Genomic DNA, 20,818 nt, shown 5'->3' with positions numbered 1-20,818 from the left:
AAAAGAAACTGACATTTGGCAGTCAAGAGGCACGCAACGGCGTTGGATTACCGATACGTCGTACCTGAAGCTGAGCGTCGCGCGCTTGGTTACGGTTGTTTAATGACTGGAGTAGGGGGTGATAGGCGGTGCCTCGCGAAAATTGGCCGAAATGAGCAGTTCGTGGACAGCTCTGAACTGGAATATTCAATTGTCGGTCTATCTTTCGTACGGAAAGTTTCTTTTCTCTGGATCTCACGTCATTTATTCTGTGTTTATCTCGCTGTACACTTTCAAGATGTGTCTTGCATGAATACATGCATAGTTACACGCATCTTCATATTTTCGCGGTCGGTCTTCGCGATCAGTTTTTTAAAGCACTTTCAAGAAATTATTAATTGTTTAATTTCATTCATATTATAAATTTTAATTAGTCGCGGAATGTAATTAAAATATATATACATATATATGACGCGAAGTAAATTGTTTTTCTATATACATATACACTTTAATTACGAATTTAGAGATTGAGTCACGAAGAGACAGTCATTATCTATTCTCGAATAAATAACGGAAGTTAAAATATATTTGATGAGTTTTATACAGTAAATTTTTTAACTTAATTTTCTTTTTTAATTAACTTCTCGTGGTCGTGCATTTCGATACAATCGACGCTCGCATATAGTTCGAACCGTACGAAATATCTGTCGGTGACGATAATAAACCGACTATGGAAGGAATTTTCTTCCTTCCTGATCTCTGGTCAAAATGATCAGACTGTATGGCCAGGAGCGACTAAAGGTAGGTCCAATCTGGGCCGACGAAAAAAGACTGAATACAACGAGATAAGTGGCCAATATTGGCCACTTTGATAGAGTATGGTACATAAATGAGGTGATGTAAGAAATAAGTTGATTTCTTATTTGTCAAAATTCGGGTGGGTTATATTCTTATCTTCTCTATATATTCTCGCATGTGTGCGAGATCAATAAGACCCCTATTAAATCCCATTCGCGCGCGTATAACCCCAAATCGGACCTCTTATAAATCGCGTCGCGGCTTTAACGAAAGACTTGTAGGTTTATTAACAAAAAGTTGAAGTAGGTAGGAAAATGGATAGGACTATACAACGGCATACGGGCAGGTAGGGATTTGGATAGGCAGGGACAGGGGGACATACTATAACTCGATAATTGAAAAGATAGATAAAATTATAACTGCACTGCATTACTATTAAATATGATTATATTTGCCACTAATTTTAATAAAATACTTTAAATAAAATTTGTTTCTAATAAAATATACTTTTAATATAAAACTCGACAAGTTGATATATTTTTAATGAAATGCATTAAATCACAGTAAAATAAATAATTAAAATATTACATTGTAACTTTATTGTAGTTATTTTCAATTTTACCACATTAGTTGTAGGAATTAGAAAAATGTAATATTGAATATGTAATCGGATGCTTATAATAAAATGGAAGTTGTTATATGCGTTTGTTAAGTTTTACTTAAAATTTTCTTTGTGTTCGGATATCGTTCGTCTTCACAGTCACGCGGAGTCGCGCGTAATAAATTAAGTAGAAGGACATCAATTTTTCTCGTAACGAGCTTTTCGCGTGCACGAACGTCGCGTCGCCATCTTGGCCCAAGGCGATATCGTGATGAATGATGTTCATCCGTAACGAGAGAAGACATGATTTAAAGTGATCTAAAAAGAAGGCAAGTTCTTCGGGTAAGAGTTGCAGTGCGGTGACAGAGAGAAGGGGAGGCAGAAACGTGTGTGCACAGCCGTATACACTCACTTGCATGCGTAATAAACTCGTCGGCGTGATACTGAGAAAATCGCTAAATAAGGAAATCATTGCTGGACACCGCCGGCGTTGCTGCCGCTGCTTCTGGCTGCCACTGGAAATGCTAGTAAGCAACGGCTGAAGTTCAGGGTCAATCCATACTGGCCGGCAGGCCGGATTACGTTTGCGCTTACGCGCTCACGTTCTTCTTTCTTCTTCTATTTGGGCCTTGAAGAGTTGCCGGGCAGGGTCTCGTGCCGCGCGTTACACGGACGTAACAGATGACTGGACGAAGTGTCTACGAAGCCAAGAAACGCAATTGGAGACCGCTGAGTATGCCGTATTGAGCGTTCCAGCGACATCAATGCAAGTACGGCAACCGGTATTAGTTCCGCCGAGTTGCGATTCCGATCACAGATAGGCAACAGAAAATCGGCGATCATTGTCTTTCTCGACAATTGCGCGAGAAGTCAGACTTCGCGACTTTCGAATCACGTTGAACTTCAAGCGCGAAAATCGCGCTTAGTTCAAGCCATCGGGATAAAATAATTTATCAGACATAGCAAACGGGCTGTCTGTCTCTCCCTAGTTTTCTCGAGGTTTCGTCGCTATTGTGTAAAAATCCTCCATTTGTCCGATTACTCATCAAGTTCGCGTATGAGTTAAATTCTACATTAAAAGTCCGTACTATGCGAAGCAGGAAGAGTCACAGTCGCACGCTTTTACCGGTCAAGCCACGCTTCTGTCGTTTTCTGCGTGTGCTGTGCTGTGCTCTGCTGCGCCAAGAATAAAACTGCCTCCGAACTGAGTACCGCGGTACACGGTGTCGGTAAAATTCGCTTCACTTTAACGTCAGTTGATATTTCGCGTGTAACACAAATTTCCCTACGGAAAATATTAGTATACAGATAATTTTAATGGTGTAAAAAATTGTCAGGGCATACAATTACAAAATATATATTTTTAAAAAATCAGTTACTCCAAAAATGACTTATGGTATTATTTCGTGACGCATTGTTACCCTGTGGTATTGCGAGAAATACTTTCCATAAAGCTTAAATTATGTAACATAATAAAAAGGAATACGTAGTTTCTTTTTAATTACAATTATAAATTGAAACAGTGTTTTTTGCTATTTGATAAGAGTTACAAAATTTTTCTTGGACATCAAATAGCTCTGACTCTTTTTTTTATTCTGTACGAGGGATTGCAATTTAAAAATTTGGTTTTATATGTTTATTTCAATATATTTTATGAATGAAAATTGGGTGGTTGGAAAAGAGTTATTAAATTTTGATGGAATTTAGAAATATTATTTTATTAAGTGTTAGTTAAATTTGACGAAGATGCGACGACTTCCAATATTCCGATTCATGCCTTGACATTTGGAAGGCTGTGCACGTGGATTTTAAATAACCAGTAATTTCCATTTCTTCCTTACGCACGTTGAAACAACTGACGCTCGTCGCGTATTCAATAATTATTCACGATGAAATCTCTTGGAACCGAACCTGCAGCATGCTGGCAGTGACGAAAGGGGAAAAGTATCGCAGTGTAAAACTGGTGCGGACGGTTCCTGAGGTCGGGACCTTAGATAAGAGGAGAAAGTCGATGAATTCGTAAATTCTACCGGCGTCACCGTTCGCTTATCGCTGCTATGTGCGCAAGCACATACACTTTCTCGTATATGTGCGTGCGTACGCACGACCGTACTTTACGTCTGTAGAAGTGATGCACACGTGTGCACGCGCGCATACACACACACACACACACAAAAGAGGCGACGATGCGCGGTACCACGTACACGCGAGCATTATAATCTCCTATCCGGATGGCGGACGTTACGATCTACCATTGAATCGAACAATGGCGAAACTGGGTTACGCAAATGTCGAGGCTGGAAATTAAAGCGCGAGACACCGAGGGGGTTTAGCGGGAGAGAGAATACGCGTCGCGGCCGAGCGATGAAAAAGATCGCGCGCCGTTGAAAAACGCAGGCTTAATCGTAGGAAACGAGCGGTTCGTTAAACTCGGTTGCAAAATTTTGCAAATGTACATACGTAGATGTGCCCGATACTGCGCTGCATTTTTTTTTTACCTGTGGATTCTCTAGCCAATCGACATTTTCCTAATATAAGTATTTGAGATCCGTAATTTACGCGTGAAGAATAGCTGTAAAATAAAAGTATCGTATCTCGAGTGAAACTCCGTGGTTCCTAATGTCCGAACGATCAATTATTTTTCAGTAATGTTCAAACGAGTCACATTTTAACGGACTTGAAATTATACAACCGAATTATTAAGAATTGCATCCATTTATTTAAGGAACAATCGACTTTGGCTGCGAGCAAAGAAATCCATGGAAAAAAGGGAGCGGCGTTAAGTGTCGCTTTGTCACGCGCAGTGTCGCTCCGACGTGTTATTTCATGCTTTTCGGAAATTGTAGGTTTGTACGGCTGCTCGCTGTGAAAAAAAAGAATACGGATCGCGACAACGCTGATTAAGGTGAGGCCGCTCAAACCGCGCTCAAGCCGACCAGCACGGATTGAGCAACGCGGAGAGAGAACTCGTTACGGGACCTGTGTAATGGGGCCCGGGCGTTTCCGCTCCATTTTTTGTGGGCCCAATTACGTTTCGCCAGGTCTGGATAGGCTGTGTTTCGCGGTCTCATTGTACCGCTGGCCTCGTATACGCTCGGGCCATCGGTACCCACTCGCTTGGAACGCTCGGCAATATCCCATGGAGAAGCGATTCTCCACCACAGAGTGCAGTTAAGCTGATTACTCGGAGAGAAGATTTTTGAAAGGCTCGCGGGTGAGCAAGCGACATCGATCTTTCACGATACATTAAGCGGAGACAAGCGGCTCGAGAAGCGCTTCTGCCCGTGAAGATACCTTTACCGAAGAAATGAAGACCCGCAGAGACTTCGGATTAATGGTGTTCATTGGGCAATAAAGACTGCAGTTCTCTTTCACTCGTGCAATGAAATCCGCGCGTGCCTCTTTCGAGAAAACTTGCGCGACACTCTCTCTCTCTCTCTCTCTCTCTCTCTCTCTCGAAGACAAAAAGTCATGTACAAAGACATGCCGATAAATCCGTATCTGTAACTATGGTGATTAGGCAAAGGTGAAGTTTGGCACAATTCTTTCTTTCACAAAGAAAACCTCTTTTCTCTGCCGGTATCAGCCTTGGCTTGACAGCTGCCGTTAGCGCACAGTAGGAAAAACATCCGTTCGCTCCTATTTTCGACGTGGACTAGTTTTTGTTTGATTCGCGGACAGTCGATTTGAGAACGCGTCTACGTTTCCGTCGTCCAAGAATAGCTTCGTGGTTCGCTGACTTCCCGTATCGCGGCCGCGCATTGTGCCGCACACCTCGCGTCGCGGGGAACGAAAACGCACCGAGCGGGGTTATGACACCCCGTGAAACCGTAGAGGTGACTCACACCTTTCCTCGATTTCGAATCGCCATTTTCCACCTGGTCTCTCACGCTCTCCCTCTTGCGCATCGCTCCGTCGACTGTGACGTGCTCTCTCCGACATCCTCTCCTCCGTCTCCCCCATGCCGTTCTTCCTCGTTTCTAAAAGGTTCCTCGTCCGTTCTGCCCTTTCACAATTTACCGAGTACCGAACGGAGAACGACGGCAGGCGGCTTGTCTTTATCGTCCGGGAAGAGCGCGGCCCTTCGCCGGAAGCACGTGCGTGTCGGCGCGGTTTCCCAAAAATCTTGCCGCGAGCTCTTCGTCCTGACGTTGTTGGCAGAAGGGAGCCGGCGAAAGGGATCGTTTGTACGATTGTACGCAAATGTCTGCCGATCGTACATCGTGCGCCGCGATCCGTGATTCATTCCCACACAACCATTACGGTTGATAGTATAATGCCCGGGATAAACGGGAGCGGAGATAGAGCCGCAGTTGTGGCCGCAAAGCTTGAATCAATCTACGGGGTCCGGATTATCAGCGGAGCTGTAATCTATTTAACGTTAATGTGTTCAATTTTCCTTTCGTGCCACATTAACGTGCAAGTGTACGCGTCACGAAAGCTCGCGAAAAGAACGCGCCTGTAAATGGTCAGGAACAAACTCGGTCTCTCGCTAACCATAGACTGCTTATGACAGTTGGGGGTGTCTCCCTGAGGGAAAAGGTTAGTACGAATTTATTTGGGTGATCTACCTTTCTCTGACTCTCGTGAGTTTACACACTTCTATGCGCTAATAGACTGGCTATCTTCGAGCTGAAAAGTGCGGCAAAAAGTCCGCCATGTCTTGTTAGGTGAATACAGTAATACGCGTGCATCGGTGTGTCACTGACATTCTGCTTTATTTACCTAACAAAGACATGGCGGAACTCTTGCCTCACTTTTCAGCTCAAAGGCAGCAGTCTAGTAGCACATAGAAGTCTGTGTAACTCACGCACGCTAGAGACAGATAGACACCCAAATAAATTCATACTATCCTCTTCCCTCAAGAGAATGCCCCCACTTAGGACTCTACTGCCTCATAAGCAGTCTATGGTTAACGTCTATGCCCCGCTGCTGAATTCGAGGCACGCGTTGCTCGTTCATATCTCTACACCCTGCAGGTTCGCGTCTCCCTCGGCGTTCAAGGTTCGTAACCTGGGGTTTGCAACGCGACATCCCCTTTCGCGACGCAAGTAATCTCATGATTATACGCGGAATTTGTCCGCGATGGACCAACCGAGCGACCGATCGGCCGTTGCGTAGAGCGGGGTGCCAAAAATAGCAACGCGGTCGAGGGCGGCGGTCAACTTGTTTTTCACACGGGGGAGCGACAAAAGTTCCCCGCGCGCGCGCTCCATCGACGCTCGCCGAGTCACCGGATACATTTCGTTCAAGGCCAGAAAGTAAAAAGCCTTTTCAGCTGCACTTACGTACCGAGCTAGCCGAGTAGCTCTAACTGGTACGCGCGCGCTCATACACACGTCACCCGTCCGTCAGGTACACGCGATGCACGCGAACACGCGGCCACGGCCTTGTGTGAGCTCATGTGCGCACACGTGTGTGTACGACTGTGTGTGCATGCGAGCGCGAAGGCGTCCCTCTCGGTCTCTCGGTCCCCCGAAGCGAGTCCGCGAAGCGGCTAGTTACATGATCCATTCATTATATAAGAACAATCGCCTCCTCTAATAGACACGCTCCATCATTGTGGATCTGAAGGGCACGCTCGACGTGCGCGTGCGTCGTGCTCTTCTGCGTGTTCCAGCGTGTTTCGCGCGAAACGCCGGGCGCATAAGCCGATGCTACCAAAATCGGCGAAATTCAACGGCGTTCGTGGAAATCGCCAAGGTCGCCGCTGGTGACCGTGGGAATCATCGTCCGTCCATCGCCTCTGTCTGTCAATTCGCGACGGGTGCTCGTACGGTTTGAACGGCGCGATTTTTGCACTGGCCACGTCGGTCGGACGTTTATGTAATAAGAAAACACGTTGAGAGAGCCAGCGCGAAGCAACTAATCAGATTTAAGTATTCGAAATAATCGGAGGCCTTCGGTACGCAAAGAATGGGCGTATATATTATTGCGCTTTACCGAAGCACCTTTTTGCATCGTCGCTAACTGTGTAAACGGCCTGCGTTCACGATGCCAGAACTTGGTCCGAGTTCTAGTTCAATACGTGTAGTCAATCAACTCGCAGCTATTCCATAAAAGCGAAAGTTTCGAGTTTGAAGAACTTTGTGAGAGTTTTTTTTTCAAATTCTACCGTACATTTTACTGGTAGAATGTACAGTTCTTCAAAATGCCACGTTGTCCCACGATTACATTATTTTCAGGGCAAATTTTCAAAGAAAATTCTCTCCGTGCAGGCACTGGTGTACATGATTTTGGTCAGCGGTTTACCCCTCGCGTAGCTATCAATTTCTAAACCACAGCAAACGGTTTGCTGTCGCACCTAATACGACAGGCACAGCAGCAAAATATTTAGCTGTCACAACTAAAGCCAATGGCGCACGATACTGTTTTTCCTACTGGATTCCTTACGAGAGCCAATCGGGATGCAGAGTTTTCGATCAGGTGACTTAAGGCTAAATCCTGATTGGCTCTCGTAAGCAATCCAGTAGGAAAAATAGTATCGTGTGCCGTTGGCTTTAATATTAAATGGCCACATTTTACAACTGAAACTTAGTTGTCGCGTGCAGTTTTCAGCTACATTTCCCGTGTATGGACGTGCTCTTCTGAGCGTTGCATAATGAGATTGCAGCGAAGACTCGACGGAAAAGCGGACGTAGAAACCATCGTCGGTCGAATATGCCGCTATCCGCGCGAGAGTTCCCGATGAAACCGCGAAGTTTCGACGCGTATTCCAATCCCGCGATTATTAAATCGCAACGGCTCGCTCTCCGGAGAACCTACTACCCTAACTCGATCGCAAATTCACGGCGCAAGCAACTCTCGATTTTTTTTAATTTACCCCTTTCGCTGACTTGGCGTAATACCAGCATTACTCCCGTTTATTCTTTTACGCCGATTCCGCACGGCCCGCGCGAATAAGCACGAACGCGCTTGTGTGTATGCGTTACGCGTGTATGTGAATCGGTCTTTATGCCATCAGCGTCTCCACACCGCCTCCTCTTACGTAACGCACGATCGTTTCTCTTAAATGAACGACGTCGCCTCCTCCGCCGTGTAATCCAAAGGGCACTCTTGTCCTGCGCCCGACGAGATCGCTGCCAACGATACTCACGGCCATCCATTTGGTATTTCAAAAGTAATTTAAATACCACGAACAGGCAGATAACATTTCGGTAACTTTTACGACGACGTACCGAGAAGGCCTGGAGAAACGCTCGGGGCGTCTCTTTCGATGGCTAATTATTAAGAGAGTTTCTCGCGCAATTAAAAAGCACCGTTTCATCAACATTGTACTTTAATTGCAGCGCGCGATATCGACACCTCTTATATCAAACGGAAGCTCAAAGACGGATGTGCATGGAAACTAATTAAGCTCGGGCTTTTGGAAAATAAGCGAGAAAATAACTTTTGCAAAATTCCATGCAGGAAATATTTGCTAATTTCAACAAGTTATAAATCACGGTCGTCGCGCGGGATAAATAGAAACGCGTCCAGTATACAATATCGCCTCTGTCTTCGTTCCCCTTTGATAGCAGTAAAAAAACAAATTGTTAACTCGAGGCCGCGAAAAATAATCGACTGTTCCAAAGAGTGACATAATACCGGTAAATTCTACTATTACTAATAAACATGCAGATTAGCTTCTCGTGCGTCTGTATCAACGAAATCTGAACTCAGACCTGAAATTATACCGGTTTCAATCCCTATCCCTGGGATGCTGCGCGTCTCCCCCTCGGACTCTTGCGAGATGTCGGCGATAACGTGCGCTTTCGTCGTGGCGAATCCGCGACTTTTGCACGTCGGGAAAAAAGTGCGCGTCGACGACGCGCCGGCTCGGGTTACATAAATCGCGCCATAAAACGGGTAATTTGATTACGTGTAAAGACTACGATACGCAAGTAAAACGCTCCTACTATCCGCGCAAATTACCGGATAAGCGCGGCGCTCGCGTTCTCACAAATTGTAATTACCATCCTGCGAGGCATACTTTCGTTCGTCCATCGTGCCACATCGTGTTTACCACGAACTTATATTATTCCCGGAAGGTATCTCGCCTGTATTCCCGATGCGAACGATAATCCCTCGCTTTTCCCTCGGAAGGAACCGCGTCGCGCTCGAGCGTTCTGCGCGAGTTTTATGCGCCGCGCTAATAATTGCGATCTTATAACGTCGCTAATAATTTCGACTTGAGTGACTTGATTCGCTCTTAACGCCTCTGTGACGCCGGAAAAGGCGTACGTTTAACTGATTCACTTAGATTACGTAAATTTCTCTCTACAACCGCCTCCGCCCGAAAGAACTTTGCCGAGGCCAGTGTCCACGGTGCTAGAATTCGGTCCAAGTTCTAGTTCCGAGAAATGTGCGGCCAATCAACTCGCGGCTTCTATGGAATAGCTGTAGATTGATTGGCTACACATTTCTCAGGACTAGAACTGGGACCGAGTTCTGGCATCGTGGACACAGGCCTTTAGTTTCTCATTTTCTGGTTAAAGGTTAATCAGAGGTTAGTCGATTACCTGTCTCTTCTTAGATAATAATATAGAAAAAGCTAGAGAGTCGACTCCGGTCAACGGTTAACCAGGAAATGGCAAACCGGGCCTTAATGAGTCAGGTGGCTTAGAACTCCAACGCGACGGAGCGCCTGCGTTAACGTGAAGGGAGAAAATCTCTCGAAAAGTCATCGAAAGTGCGGCCGTTGCATAACTAGCTAAATTCTGCTTTTGTCCGGCGCGCAGACGTCACGTTTCGCGTTAACGCCCACGCGGGCGACGTGAGAGTGGAAATGGGAGTGACGGCGAGTCTCGCTCGCTGGAGATTCGGATGCGCTCAATGTCAAAGAGCGGGGCTCGTCGGCTGCAGCGGCTTTTACTGCGCAGCGAGATGCACGCGCCGCGCCTGCCACGGGCACCTACGGCCGCGGATTAGTCATCCGCGGCGATCCGATCTCGGGGCCTGCCTATGCGCGCGATCGGGAACTATTATACGGATGACCTTTCGCTACTTAGATCTACATACACCTACGTCGTCCGAGCGTACGCGAGGGACACGCGTGCACGCGCGCGCGCGCGCGTTACGCAACAGCGGCTCCCCGTGTCCCCCCGCAGTCCTCTCTCACGCGCTTCCCGCTCTCTTCCTCTTTCCAGCCGCTCGTTTTATTCCCCTTTCCGCGGTTCTCCTTCCTTCTTTTTCTCCTTCTTCCTCGTCGCCCGCCCGCTATGCAGTTTCCGTCCGTCTCCGACGGACGAACGGCGTTCCGGATGCGTGAAGGGCGGTCGGTCCGCGCGTCCACTTTGTTTTTATTGAAATAAACTTTCCCCCCCGAGTAGCGAAAATCCGATTGGTCTCGTTGCACACCCTCGGAAAGGATTCCTGTTACCGAGACAGAAAATCTTCTTGGCGCATTTATATTTCTCACAATCTCATTTAGTATAGAATAAGACAGTATCAAAATAAAATCAATAATTCTTATTCTCCTCTATCGAATTAAAAAAGATTGACTTACTTTGAGACAAGAGTAACTTATATAAATGTAAGTCACAACGCACAAAGTTGGCACCACGATATTCGACGAAAGCCGATACGTACTATCATTTTATTCTAGATTTTACAACTTTTCATTTGAGATAAAAATATTCCTTTCTCTGTAATAAATGTGATTGGCGCTACATCGATCCTATTTTATGATACATTCTAGTGCGATAGCATTGGATCCGGAAGCTTTTTCTGTGGGCGCACGAGACATTTGATCGTTTTAATTAAGAGATTTCCACGGAAAAGAATACGCACGGTGATAGATAACGCTCGTTGTTTCGTTAATTAAAGCTGCATTTTTAACAGAGGCTGCTCCAGATCTCCCGATAACGCGCAATTCAGCCTTGAACTTACGTAAACAGCGGGAATTCAAGCGGTATTGATAGAGCTATATTGTGCTTTATTAACATACACGGTATCGATAAATTGTAGCATTGTCAATTATCATTCTTTTTTCCCCAGGACAGCTGTCCATTCTAAATCGGATGCATGTCGTTACGAAAACAAGTATTACTTATGCACTTTTCTGGCGTCGTATTTACTGTTAACGACAAGCATCGTTATTAACGCGGTAGTCGGAGCGGCTTTTAATGCAAATGGAAGCTGCAAAAAGAGCTGCGCCGAAGTAGCAGAGGGAAATCGGGAGATGCAGATGAAGTTTTTCTCGTCGTGCTGTACGGGCAACTTCACACGCCGCATTTACATTCTCCAGCTCGGGAACGCCTCGCGAGTGTTATTTTAATACAGCTAAGATCGTCGCTTTTGGCGTGGCCTTGCCGTAAGTGAGTCAGGCGGAAACAAGGTATGCCCGCGTGCGAGTGAACATCACTTCGTGGTAAATTCACTCTCGCTCCTTGTTGCATTTCATTCTAATAACGCATCCCGGTTCCTCGTAAAGCTCCGAGTTAACGCTTGCGAGAAATCAGAAGTGGCGTCCGTCTAATCGGCATGAAAGTCAAATTTATTTGAAAAATAAAGATGCCTTCTTAGATCCCCCATGTATGGCGATGAGAAGCCGTGACGTACAAGCACCAATTGTCTTCCGTGGTCTTTTCAGAATTCCATTCAATACTAAGAAAAAAATTCCATCGGACAAATCAATTAAATAGGGTTTCCGATGGTTAATTTTTCCGAATAAGTTTTCCGGTTAAATTATAGACACATCCGGTGACATTTGTTCGATGAAATGCAGTTACCGATGAAATTTGATCGGGAAACCGATCATATTTTTCATCGAATACACAATTTAATTTGTTATTATGTAATTGGATTATCCGATTATATTTAATCGGACATTTTTCTCAGTGTATGTACACGAGTGCACGAGACGGTGCATAACTTGCGAGTTACAGCTAAAGAACGAGACTATCGAGAGTCCTTTCTCTCTCTCTCCAGAGAGAGAGCGAAGCTAGAAACAGTCTCTCTCACTTCCTTTGTTATTCCGATACAAATCGATTTCCGTCGTTAGCATCGATTTAATGTCGCTCAATTTGTTTTGTTTTTTTTTAAATAAACGATTCCATCGCGAGTGACGATTTTGCGGTCGCTATCTGCTGCTCGCCATCGGCCGGAAGCGCAGCATAGAATACTTGTATAGAATTCCATATGATCGTTTATCGCGATAGCCGTCGCACTTTAATCGTAACGTGACTTTCATCTACATAGCTAATCAGGCAATTCTGTTGTGCCGCGTGGCAGCCTTGGATAATTTCCTACTTCCATCGTTGCGCGGCGTTCTTCCTGTGCAGATCCGCCCAGTCGCGCGTCGTCGTTGCAGAAGGCATACAACCATCGAACTCGATTAAGCCTGAGAGAATCGATAAAACTCTGAGCAGATCGGCGGGATGATCTAAGCCTTCTATTATCCGTTTGTTCATTCGCGCTTGATCGCTCGTGACGAGATCGTCGCGGCGGTTAGCAACGATTTCCGATCTGTTGCGCGGACATTTTCAAACGTTGCGCAACTCGGTCTTTCGCGGTCCTCTCCTCATCGCGCCTTCACTTTTCTAGTGGGACCGAAACCGACTTCCGAGGGGTAAACCGCTGAGCGCATTGTCGTGTACAGATTTGCGGCATTACTAGGCATTTTGTGGGCATTAGTTTGAACGTTAGGCCCCGCTGGGACCTTATAAAGATAAAATAAGATAAAATAAAATAACAAGATAAAGTAGCGCCCACTGGGCATTGGTAGGCATTGGTGTACACGATTTCGGTCAGCGGTTTACCCCTCGGAGAAACATTAACACGTCTTACACGTTTTAAAATTATTACTACAAAACTAATATTACAACATTTATACTCCACACTGAAAAAAATTTCTGGTTGAATATGGACGAATCAGATAATTCCTTTAGGATTTACCAGAATTCTATAGGTAAATCCTAAAGGAATTATCTGATTCGTCCATATTCAACCAGAAATTTTTTTCAGTGCAGAATCATTATTAGTTAGGCATTACTGGGCATTAAACCTCGCTGGGCTGTTATAAAAATAAAATAAGATAAAGTAATGCCGACTGGGCATTGGTAGGCATTGGTGTACATGATTTTGGTTTACACCTCGCCGACTTCTTTAAAATTCTAACACGAAATACGGAGTCCTAGGTCATTCGCTCTCCGTCTCATATTAAAGCCCATTGTTCCATCGCGAAATTGATTAAATAACGCAGCCATCATTTCTCACCTCGTTAGTATATCGAAGGTAACCGCTGGCAGCTTTATGTAAAAATGTTACATAAGCGAAGACGAGAAAAGTGCATTATAAAATGTTACAAGATGAACGCATCACCACACCCGTTTGCATAATTCTTTCAAATTGCGCGCAAATTTAGCAAGATTGCTTGCGCACTGTATAATTAATTCGCGGTAACGTTTAAACGTAGAATATTAACATGCCAATTATATCTCGACAAGATATTATCATTCTACAATTTGCATCCCGTTGCACGCCGAAGAAATCCCGGATAAAAACCATCCGCGGCGGCCGTGCATTCGCGATACCTCGACTCTCTCGGGCAAGTGGTACAAGTATCCATCCTCCGCGCATAGAGATATTCCGCAGGATGAAATCCTAAAGTCCTCTATGGTCCCGGAATGTTTATGTTTGCGGGAACTCGTTCTCTCGGGAAATTCACCGTTGGCGAAATTCTCGGCTCGTGCCGACTTCCCCCTTTCCGCGCGAAATTTAACTGCAGCGTAGGACTGCATCGGTAAAACGACGGCGCATAACGTCCACCGGAGCGGTATGCCACACGATACTTTTACGCCCGTCCGCGCACACCGCGCGCCGGACACTTACGTAATCGCAATGATCTCACGTCGTGGGTGGAGACTTGTCGTTAAACGCGCGCGCGCGCGCGCTTCTCGCCGCGCTCGCGTTCTATTCGCGCGCGAGTATGCGAACGCGCCACCAGAAGCGTCCACCGTGTCCGAAAAGTGCGTGCCACCGGTAGCGAAAGGTCTTTTGTTCGTTCGAGCGAGAGCGAGAGCGCGCGAGAGAGAGGGGGGGGAGAGAGAGGGAGAGTTGAAGAAGGTGCGATTGAAGTTACGCTCGAAACTGTGCGAATTTCAGCGGTCACAAAGGGTCGTAGCTGAATCTGCGACTTGGACAATCTTCTTTGTAATCGAGAGAACGCGTATCTCCAATTTAACAAAGCTTGAAGAATTGCAAATGACAGACGCCCCAACACAATACTGTATACGAAATACTCCGTTGAGAGAACAGTCACTTTCGAATTTCTACATTTATCACTCGCCGCGAGAGCTCCGTGTATTATTAATACACGCGATCTCGTAAAATTTCAATTTACAATTAACGCTTGTAGCAAATGGAGTGATAAAGATACTAATCGTATATTCGAAGATAAGAACTGATTCAAAAGAGCCGACTCCTGGCCAGTTTTGTTTCATTCAAACGCAGATATCTGCATCTCTCGTGTGATGCGCGCGATGCATAAGTTTGGCGATAAAAAAAAATTAAATTGTTATTAAAAAGGTCTTGTCCTCAGAATTAAGAATCGGTAATAAATAGCGAATCACTTTTGACACAGCATTGACTGGTCAGTCCGGATGTCATACTTGTGCATTTGAATTGTTAATGCATATTAAAATAAATTTGTGCTTTCCTTGAAATTCGAGAATAACTGTAAATTTACATTCTGCAATAGTGCAAATAAGTATATGTTTTATTACACTTGCATGTAAGTCACCGTGCAAATAATTGCACGTTTTACTTGCGTATAAGTCACCGTTAATCGTAATTGAATCGTTATCGATATGAAATTATTGTAAAACTCTTGTCGTCAAATTCTCTTATCGTGGCTATCATGAAAATTACTTCATCTTCTGTACGTTTATCACGAATGATATATTACAACAGATTTTACTTTAGGAATCAACAAATCAAATTCATGCATCACTTCTCTCAAAGTCACTGCAAGCCTAGGCTTATCTTTCGGCTAATCGGCCGTAAAAGCCTTTCGCAACGGCCGTGAGAGATGGGCGACTTATCGAAAACGAAATGAAAATTCTTTATCTGGGTCACCCATTCCGCGGCACGACGTAACAAGCTCCGGGGATGATTAGCATGTCACAAGAGCGAGACGACGATTGCGAGATCGTTTAAGAGTAACAATGGCGAAGGAGAAATTACGTTGGCAGTTAGGTGTACACGAGAGCGCCGAGCTGTACGTAAGCGAACACGTAAGCAAGAAAGTCCGCCTTCGCGAACGGCCACTCGGATGTGCGGGTGAAAACGCGCGAGGAAGTCGAGGAAACCGAGGAGATTACCGGCGACACAAACGAGTCATTTTTCTTTCATAATTCGAGCGCGCGGATTTGTTTCGCAGAAACGCAGCGCGCGAACGCAAGTTTCTCTCACGGGCTCTCGGAAAGGGGAATGCGAAATCAAACGTATTTCTTAATGCATTTAAATTTAATGGCTGCAGCGATATCGTAGCTATTAACTAATAACGATGATAAAATCGCATTCACGCGGCAAAAAAATTGAATTACGATCGTAATTATATTACAAAGCGCCTTCCTCTTTCCCGTTCGGCAATTTCGTCAAAATACTTGACTTAACTTTTACAACAACGGACGAGTATGAGCGGATATTAGTTTACAAATTGCAGATGTGTGGTTTTTAGCCGTTGCCTATTTGAAACACAGATTGCAACAGGTAGGTATTGTTACAAAACGGAAACGCGGTTAAACTAAGAACGAAAACACATGCAGATAAGCGCGGAACATTAAAATGCTAATTATTCTGGTTACTCATATCTTTATTAATATTGATATAAATGCATGCGATATGTTTGATCCGACGACTAAGCGTCCTATCAAGGTTTCTTCAAGGTTCAATAATCTAGCACTGTTACTTTAATGGTGCAATGCAAATTAACATTTTACATAATAAAATAATATTGACGATAACAATATTGTTTCAATTTAATAACTCGCCGCACTACTATATGTTTACGATACAACAAAATATGCGTATTAATATGCAGTACTATTAAAGCAGATTGCTAGTATAATAAAAATAACAAATCAAGTAAAATCCATGAAAAAGGAAACCTAGATGTTTGGTCTCTAACAATATTGTTGCTCGCTCATCATTTTCCTCTTCTCGTTTTGGTTCGCTCGTTTAATTGTAGAGGAAAGTCTCCTATTCGGATGTAGGATCCTAATATGGGATAGCGGGGTTTCTGTTAAATTAACAGGCATCGTCAGTTGATTCCACCATGAATTTATTGCCCTTGGGGCGAAATCTGTTCAGTGGAAAATTCATTGTTAGATCGTGTAATCGTTCAGTGGAAAAGATTTGCGATTGACTTTGGGTGTTGAAAACCTGCTATCTCGTAATAGAGTACTTTCCTCTAGTGATTATTTTTTTTATATAAACTAACGCCACACGATTCGTGCGTCCCTTTAGTGGCAGACATGCGTATTTTACACACGTCTCGTGTGTATATGCGAGATACTTTCGTTGCATAAGTATTCGCGCGCTTACAACGAAACGTCGAGGCGTATCAGTAAAGAGTGTATACGCTATGTTAACTGGCAGCACCGCGTGAGCTCTTTCTCTGTTCCCAAATTGGGACACTTTCACTGTCGTACGAAAGGCCCGACCCCTCGGCCGTATTTCATGCGATACACAATAGAGACGTACAACATCTGAACGCGAGTCGTTACTTCGAAATTACAGTCCTCTCCGACGCGCATCGCCCCAGTGCGCGTCATACGTTACGAACACAATGTACCGACCAAGATCGTAATGAGAGAACGTAATTTCGAGGATGTGCGGTCTACGTCCCTTCGTTACTGAATATTTAATCTTTCATTTCCGATCGTCCGCTCCAAATTATAGACGGCACGAGGGGTGGAATTAAAGAGGGACAAGTTAGCGTACACTCAAAAAAATATCTTACTGACGCAGGTGGATCACTAGGGCCCGGTTTCGCCAACGTTGTTTAACTTTAAGCTCGGCTTAGTTCGTTCATTGTCTCTTTTCAACGGTTACTTTAGAAAGAGACAAACATGAATTAAACTAAGGCTGGATTCGCACCTTGGCAGAAAGGCCGAAGCCAATCGGAGATCGCGTTGGTAGTAAACTCTGCTGGCAGAAAGTAGAAACTGGGAGTTCTGATGGGTTCTGATTGGTTTCTGCTGCTATACTTTTCTGTCAAGGTGTGAATCCAGTCCTAGATTTGAGCTACACGACGTTTGGTGAAAGATAAAATAAGATAAAAAAACTGTCGACTACCAGCGACAGTTCTGATTAGTTCTGATTGGTTTCTGCCGAGGGGTAAACCGCTGAGGGCATTGTGGTGTACAAATTCGCGGCATTACTGGGCATTAGTAGGCATTTTTGGGACATTAGTATGGGCCTTGCTGGGGCATTATAAAGATAAAATAAGATAAAATAAGAAAACAAGATAAATAAGATAAAATAAGATAATAAAATAAAGTAATACCCACTGGGCAATAGTGGGCATTGGTGTACAAGATTTTGGTCAGCGGTTTCCCCCTCGGTTTCTGCTGTTCTGCTTTCTGCTCTTCTGCCAAGGTGTGAATCCAGCCTTAGATTTGAGCTAAGCGACGTTTGATGAAAGATAAAATAAGATAAAACAAGACAAAATAACACATAGAACAAGATAAATAAAATGAAATAAGATAAAATAAGATAATAAGCTAAAGCGATGCCCATTTGGCGTTAGTAGGCATCAGTGTACAATGATTTTGGTCAGCGGTTTACCGTAGCGCGACAGTTTTTGAGAATTCCGCGTGACAGACGCGCGTACTACGAGCTTACAGCGAACGGGAGCGAATGGAGTTGTAAAGGCGCGATGGAGTTAATTGCCGCGCGAGTGGAGAACGATTTTTCGTGCGAAACTCATAACGCGAGCGCTCTATGCGGGATTACGACTCGCTTGGAGAAAAGTCCGATGGCGAACCGCGGCCGTAACTACGACGTGCAGTTACGAACGCGCCGAGTAATAGAGTGTTTATTTTCCTAACGGCTACGCGCATCTTTTTTAGGATCTCGTAAGCAACGCGCTCTCTTAAAAGGCATACATCAATTCGCTCGCTCGTTACCAGCCTATCCATGTTGGAACCATTACGCGCGTGCGACGTAATAACCTTCATAAAGGTTTTCCGCGCGGAGACGTGCCTCTCTCGAGTCTGAGAAAACGTATTACGGACCGGGAGGTACTTTAATCTATCCCGCCACTTGATCTCGTTCGCCGAAATGCTTCCGCAATTTTTTCATCACACAACGTGGAATTACATTTATTGAACGATTGAGAAGACGCCGCGCGACATGTCATTAGCATTCCCATCATTTCCCGCAGACTGAGGAAAGGACCGCGAGAGAGAGAGCCAAGCGGATCGATTTTTCCACCCGTTGGATCCTCGCATCGGATGGACCGGGTGAGCAACCCGTACCTCCTCGCTACAGTTTTCTTCAATAATACAATCCTTTTTTTCCTGCGTCGAGTACGGGTACGTTACATGGAGGCGTGTAACAGGCAGGCGACGGCGGCAGCGGCGAACGAGCGAGCGAGTCCCGTAGGGGCCTCGAGTGTACGTAACCGGGGCCCCGCGATAGATGAAAGTGAAAGGAAAGGTAGAAAGGGTTGGCGGAGGTAGGTAGGTACTCGCGGGGCCGCTGTTACTCGTGCTGTTACTCGCGGTATATGCCCGTGCCGCCCGCGGGGGCCCGCAAGATTTACAATCGCCACGAGTCCCAGAACGGGCCCAGAAACGAGCGGGCAAAATACCAGCCGGGCGGCCGCCGCGCCGCGCCGCGCCGCGCCGCTCCGCTCCGCTCCGCGCCGGTCGTGTACCTGTGCAGAGGCGACCCGGCGTACGTAGCCCCACGTACACGTTATATCCGCGGTATCGCGGATCGTAACGCAAGCTTTCCTGCGGTAAGAGCGGCGAGGGACGATTATGTTTTCTCGCGAGCCCCGCGTGGGCGCCGAGCGGCTCTCCCGCCATGCGATTCCGCGCCCGACTTTACGATAATTTTCTGTTACGACCCGCCGCGCCGGCCGCGACGCCAGGCACGGGACCCAGCCGCGCATTCGCCAAGCTGTAAAATTGTGTAATATTCCGGTGGCGAAATTATGTTCGTATAATATCTACACGGAATGCGTATAGGCGACCGAAACGCGGCCCGAATTACGATTATCCTTTCATTTTCGGCGTTACCGGTAATGGTAACCGGCCACCGAGCGATACCGAAAATAACCGCGCCGGGGCTCGATTCTTTCAATCCATTCGAAGGAGAGGCGTATGCGAAAATTCTGATCTTACAGAGAAGCTGCCAGTCGATTGGCCATTCGCGTGGCTTTTAACCAATCGACTTTCAACGTTTCTGTCAGAGCACAATTTTCGTATACGTTTCTCCTTCGAATGAATTCAAGAATCGAGCCCCTGGGCCTGCGATCTCGCGGGAGACCTTTCGATTACGTAATAATGGTGGTACCTAGCTTTTTCGTGAAAGCGACAAGATGTGTGTTGGATGTCGAAACGCATGCGTTTCTCCTTGGCAACATTTTCAAGGGCCAGAAGCAGAGTATTAGGTAACTAGGAAATAAATTCGAACAATCGTCTATGTGCGTGGGATAACATGAGCCGTAGGACGCAAATCTCTTCACGCGCGGCATTTCAATTTGCAGTATTGGCAGTGGTTGCGCATTCGGTAATGCCAAAAGTAAATATTTCTTGCGCTTAACAGGTTTCAATGTCGACGGGGATCGATTAATGCTCGTGATCGATGTGCACTCACACGTAAAACACGTCTTTAATCGAATAATTAAGTTCCATTTCAGATTTCGTTCCTCGTGTCTCTTCTCCTTTCCTCGAATTATGTAAATCTTACAAACCACAGTCAAATAGAAAGGATAAAGAGTACAGTGACTAAAGTGTAAGATTCTCCAATAATCAAAAACAAGGGAAAAAACTAAGGTATATGAGAGCCAAAAAATATAATACGCAAATTAAAGCGTTTACAAGACGTCAAACATTAAGATCGAAAATTAGAAAAATTCAATAAACGTTTTCGGTCTTTTGGACCCACTTTAGTAATAATACTCTTGTGTTATTACTGTAATGACTTAACGAGCGGTGAATAATAAGTATTACTGGCGTATCCACATTTTGTATTATTCACCACTCGTTAATTCAGTTATTATTACTTTACACTGAAGAGGGTCCAAAGCGAGGACCGAAACGTCTATTGAATTTTTTACTGAAAGAGTATTATTGTGTGTCGCCACACAAAGCATTTTTACTATAGCTTGAAAGAAACATAATACTGTATCTCTAAAAATAAACTTAGTTGCAAGAGAAAATATGAATTATTAAGTTTTAATTTGTAAAAGCAGTTGGCAATGAAAAAAAACAGTGTAAAATC

General features: G+C 45.1%; 1 protein-coding gene across 2 annotated transcripts in view; it reads right to left on the bottom strand.

The window, feature by feature from the left end:
* The window catches only part of LOC105569951 (transcription factor Ken 2), a 39,603-nt gene that overhangs the window by 7,448 nt on the left and 11,337 nt on the right, over nucleotides 1–20,818 (bottom strand). Inside the window, exon 1 of one of the 2 annotated variants that reach the window (XM_012026827.1) lies at nucleotides 1,791–1,865. The exons of the other annotated variant lie outside the window; for it this stretch is intronic. Coding sequence (XP_011882217.1) covers nucleotides 1,791–1,850 — 60 coding nt within the window. The 5' untranslated portion in view covers nucleotides 1,851–1,865. Of the gene's footprint in view, nucleotides 1–1,790; nucleotides 1,866–20,818 lie in introns of those variants that run through there. 2 annotated transcript variants of the gene reach the window in all.

The sequence above is a fragment of the Vollenhovia emeryi genome, unplaced genomic scaffold (genome assembly GCF_000949405.1).
Source record: "Vollenhovia emeryi isolate VEMERY1.0 unplaced genomic scaffold, V.emery_V1.0 DF939122.1, whole genome shotgun sequence".
NCBI classification, from domain to species: Eukaryota; Metazoa; Arthropoda; class Insecta; order Hymenoptera; family Formicidae; genus Vollenhovia; species Vollenhovia emeryi.
Note: the sequence above shows the minus strand (reverse complement) of the source record. Positions and strands in the feature narration are given on the sequence as shown.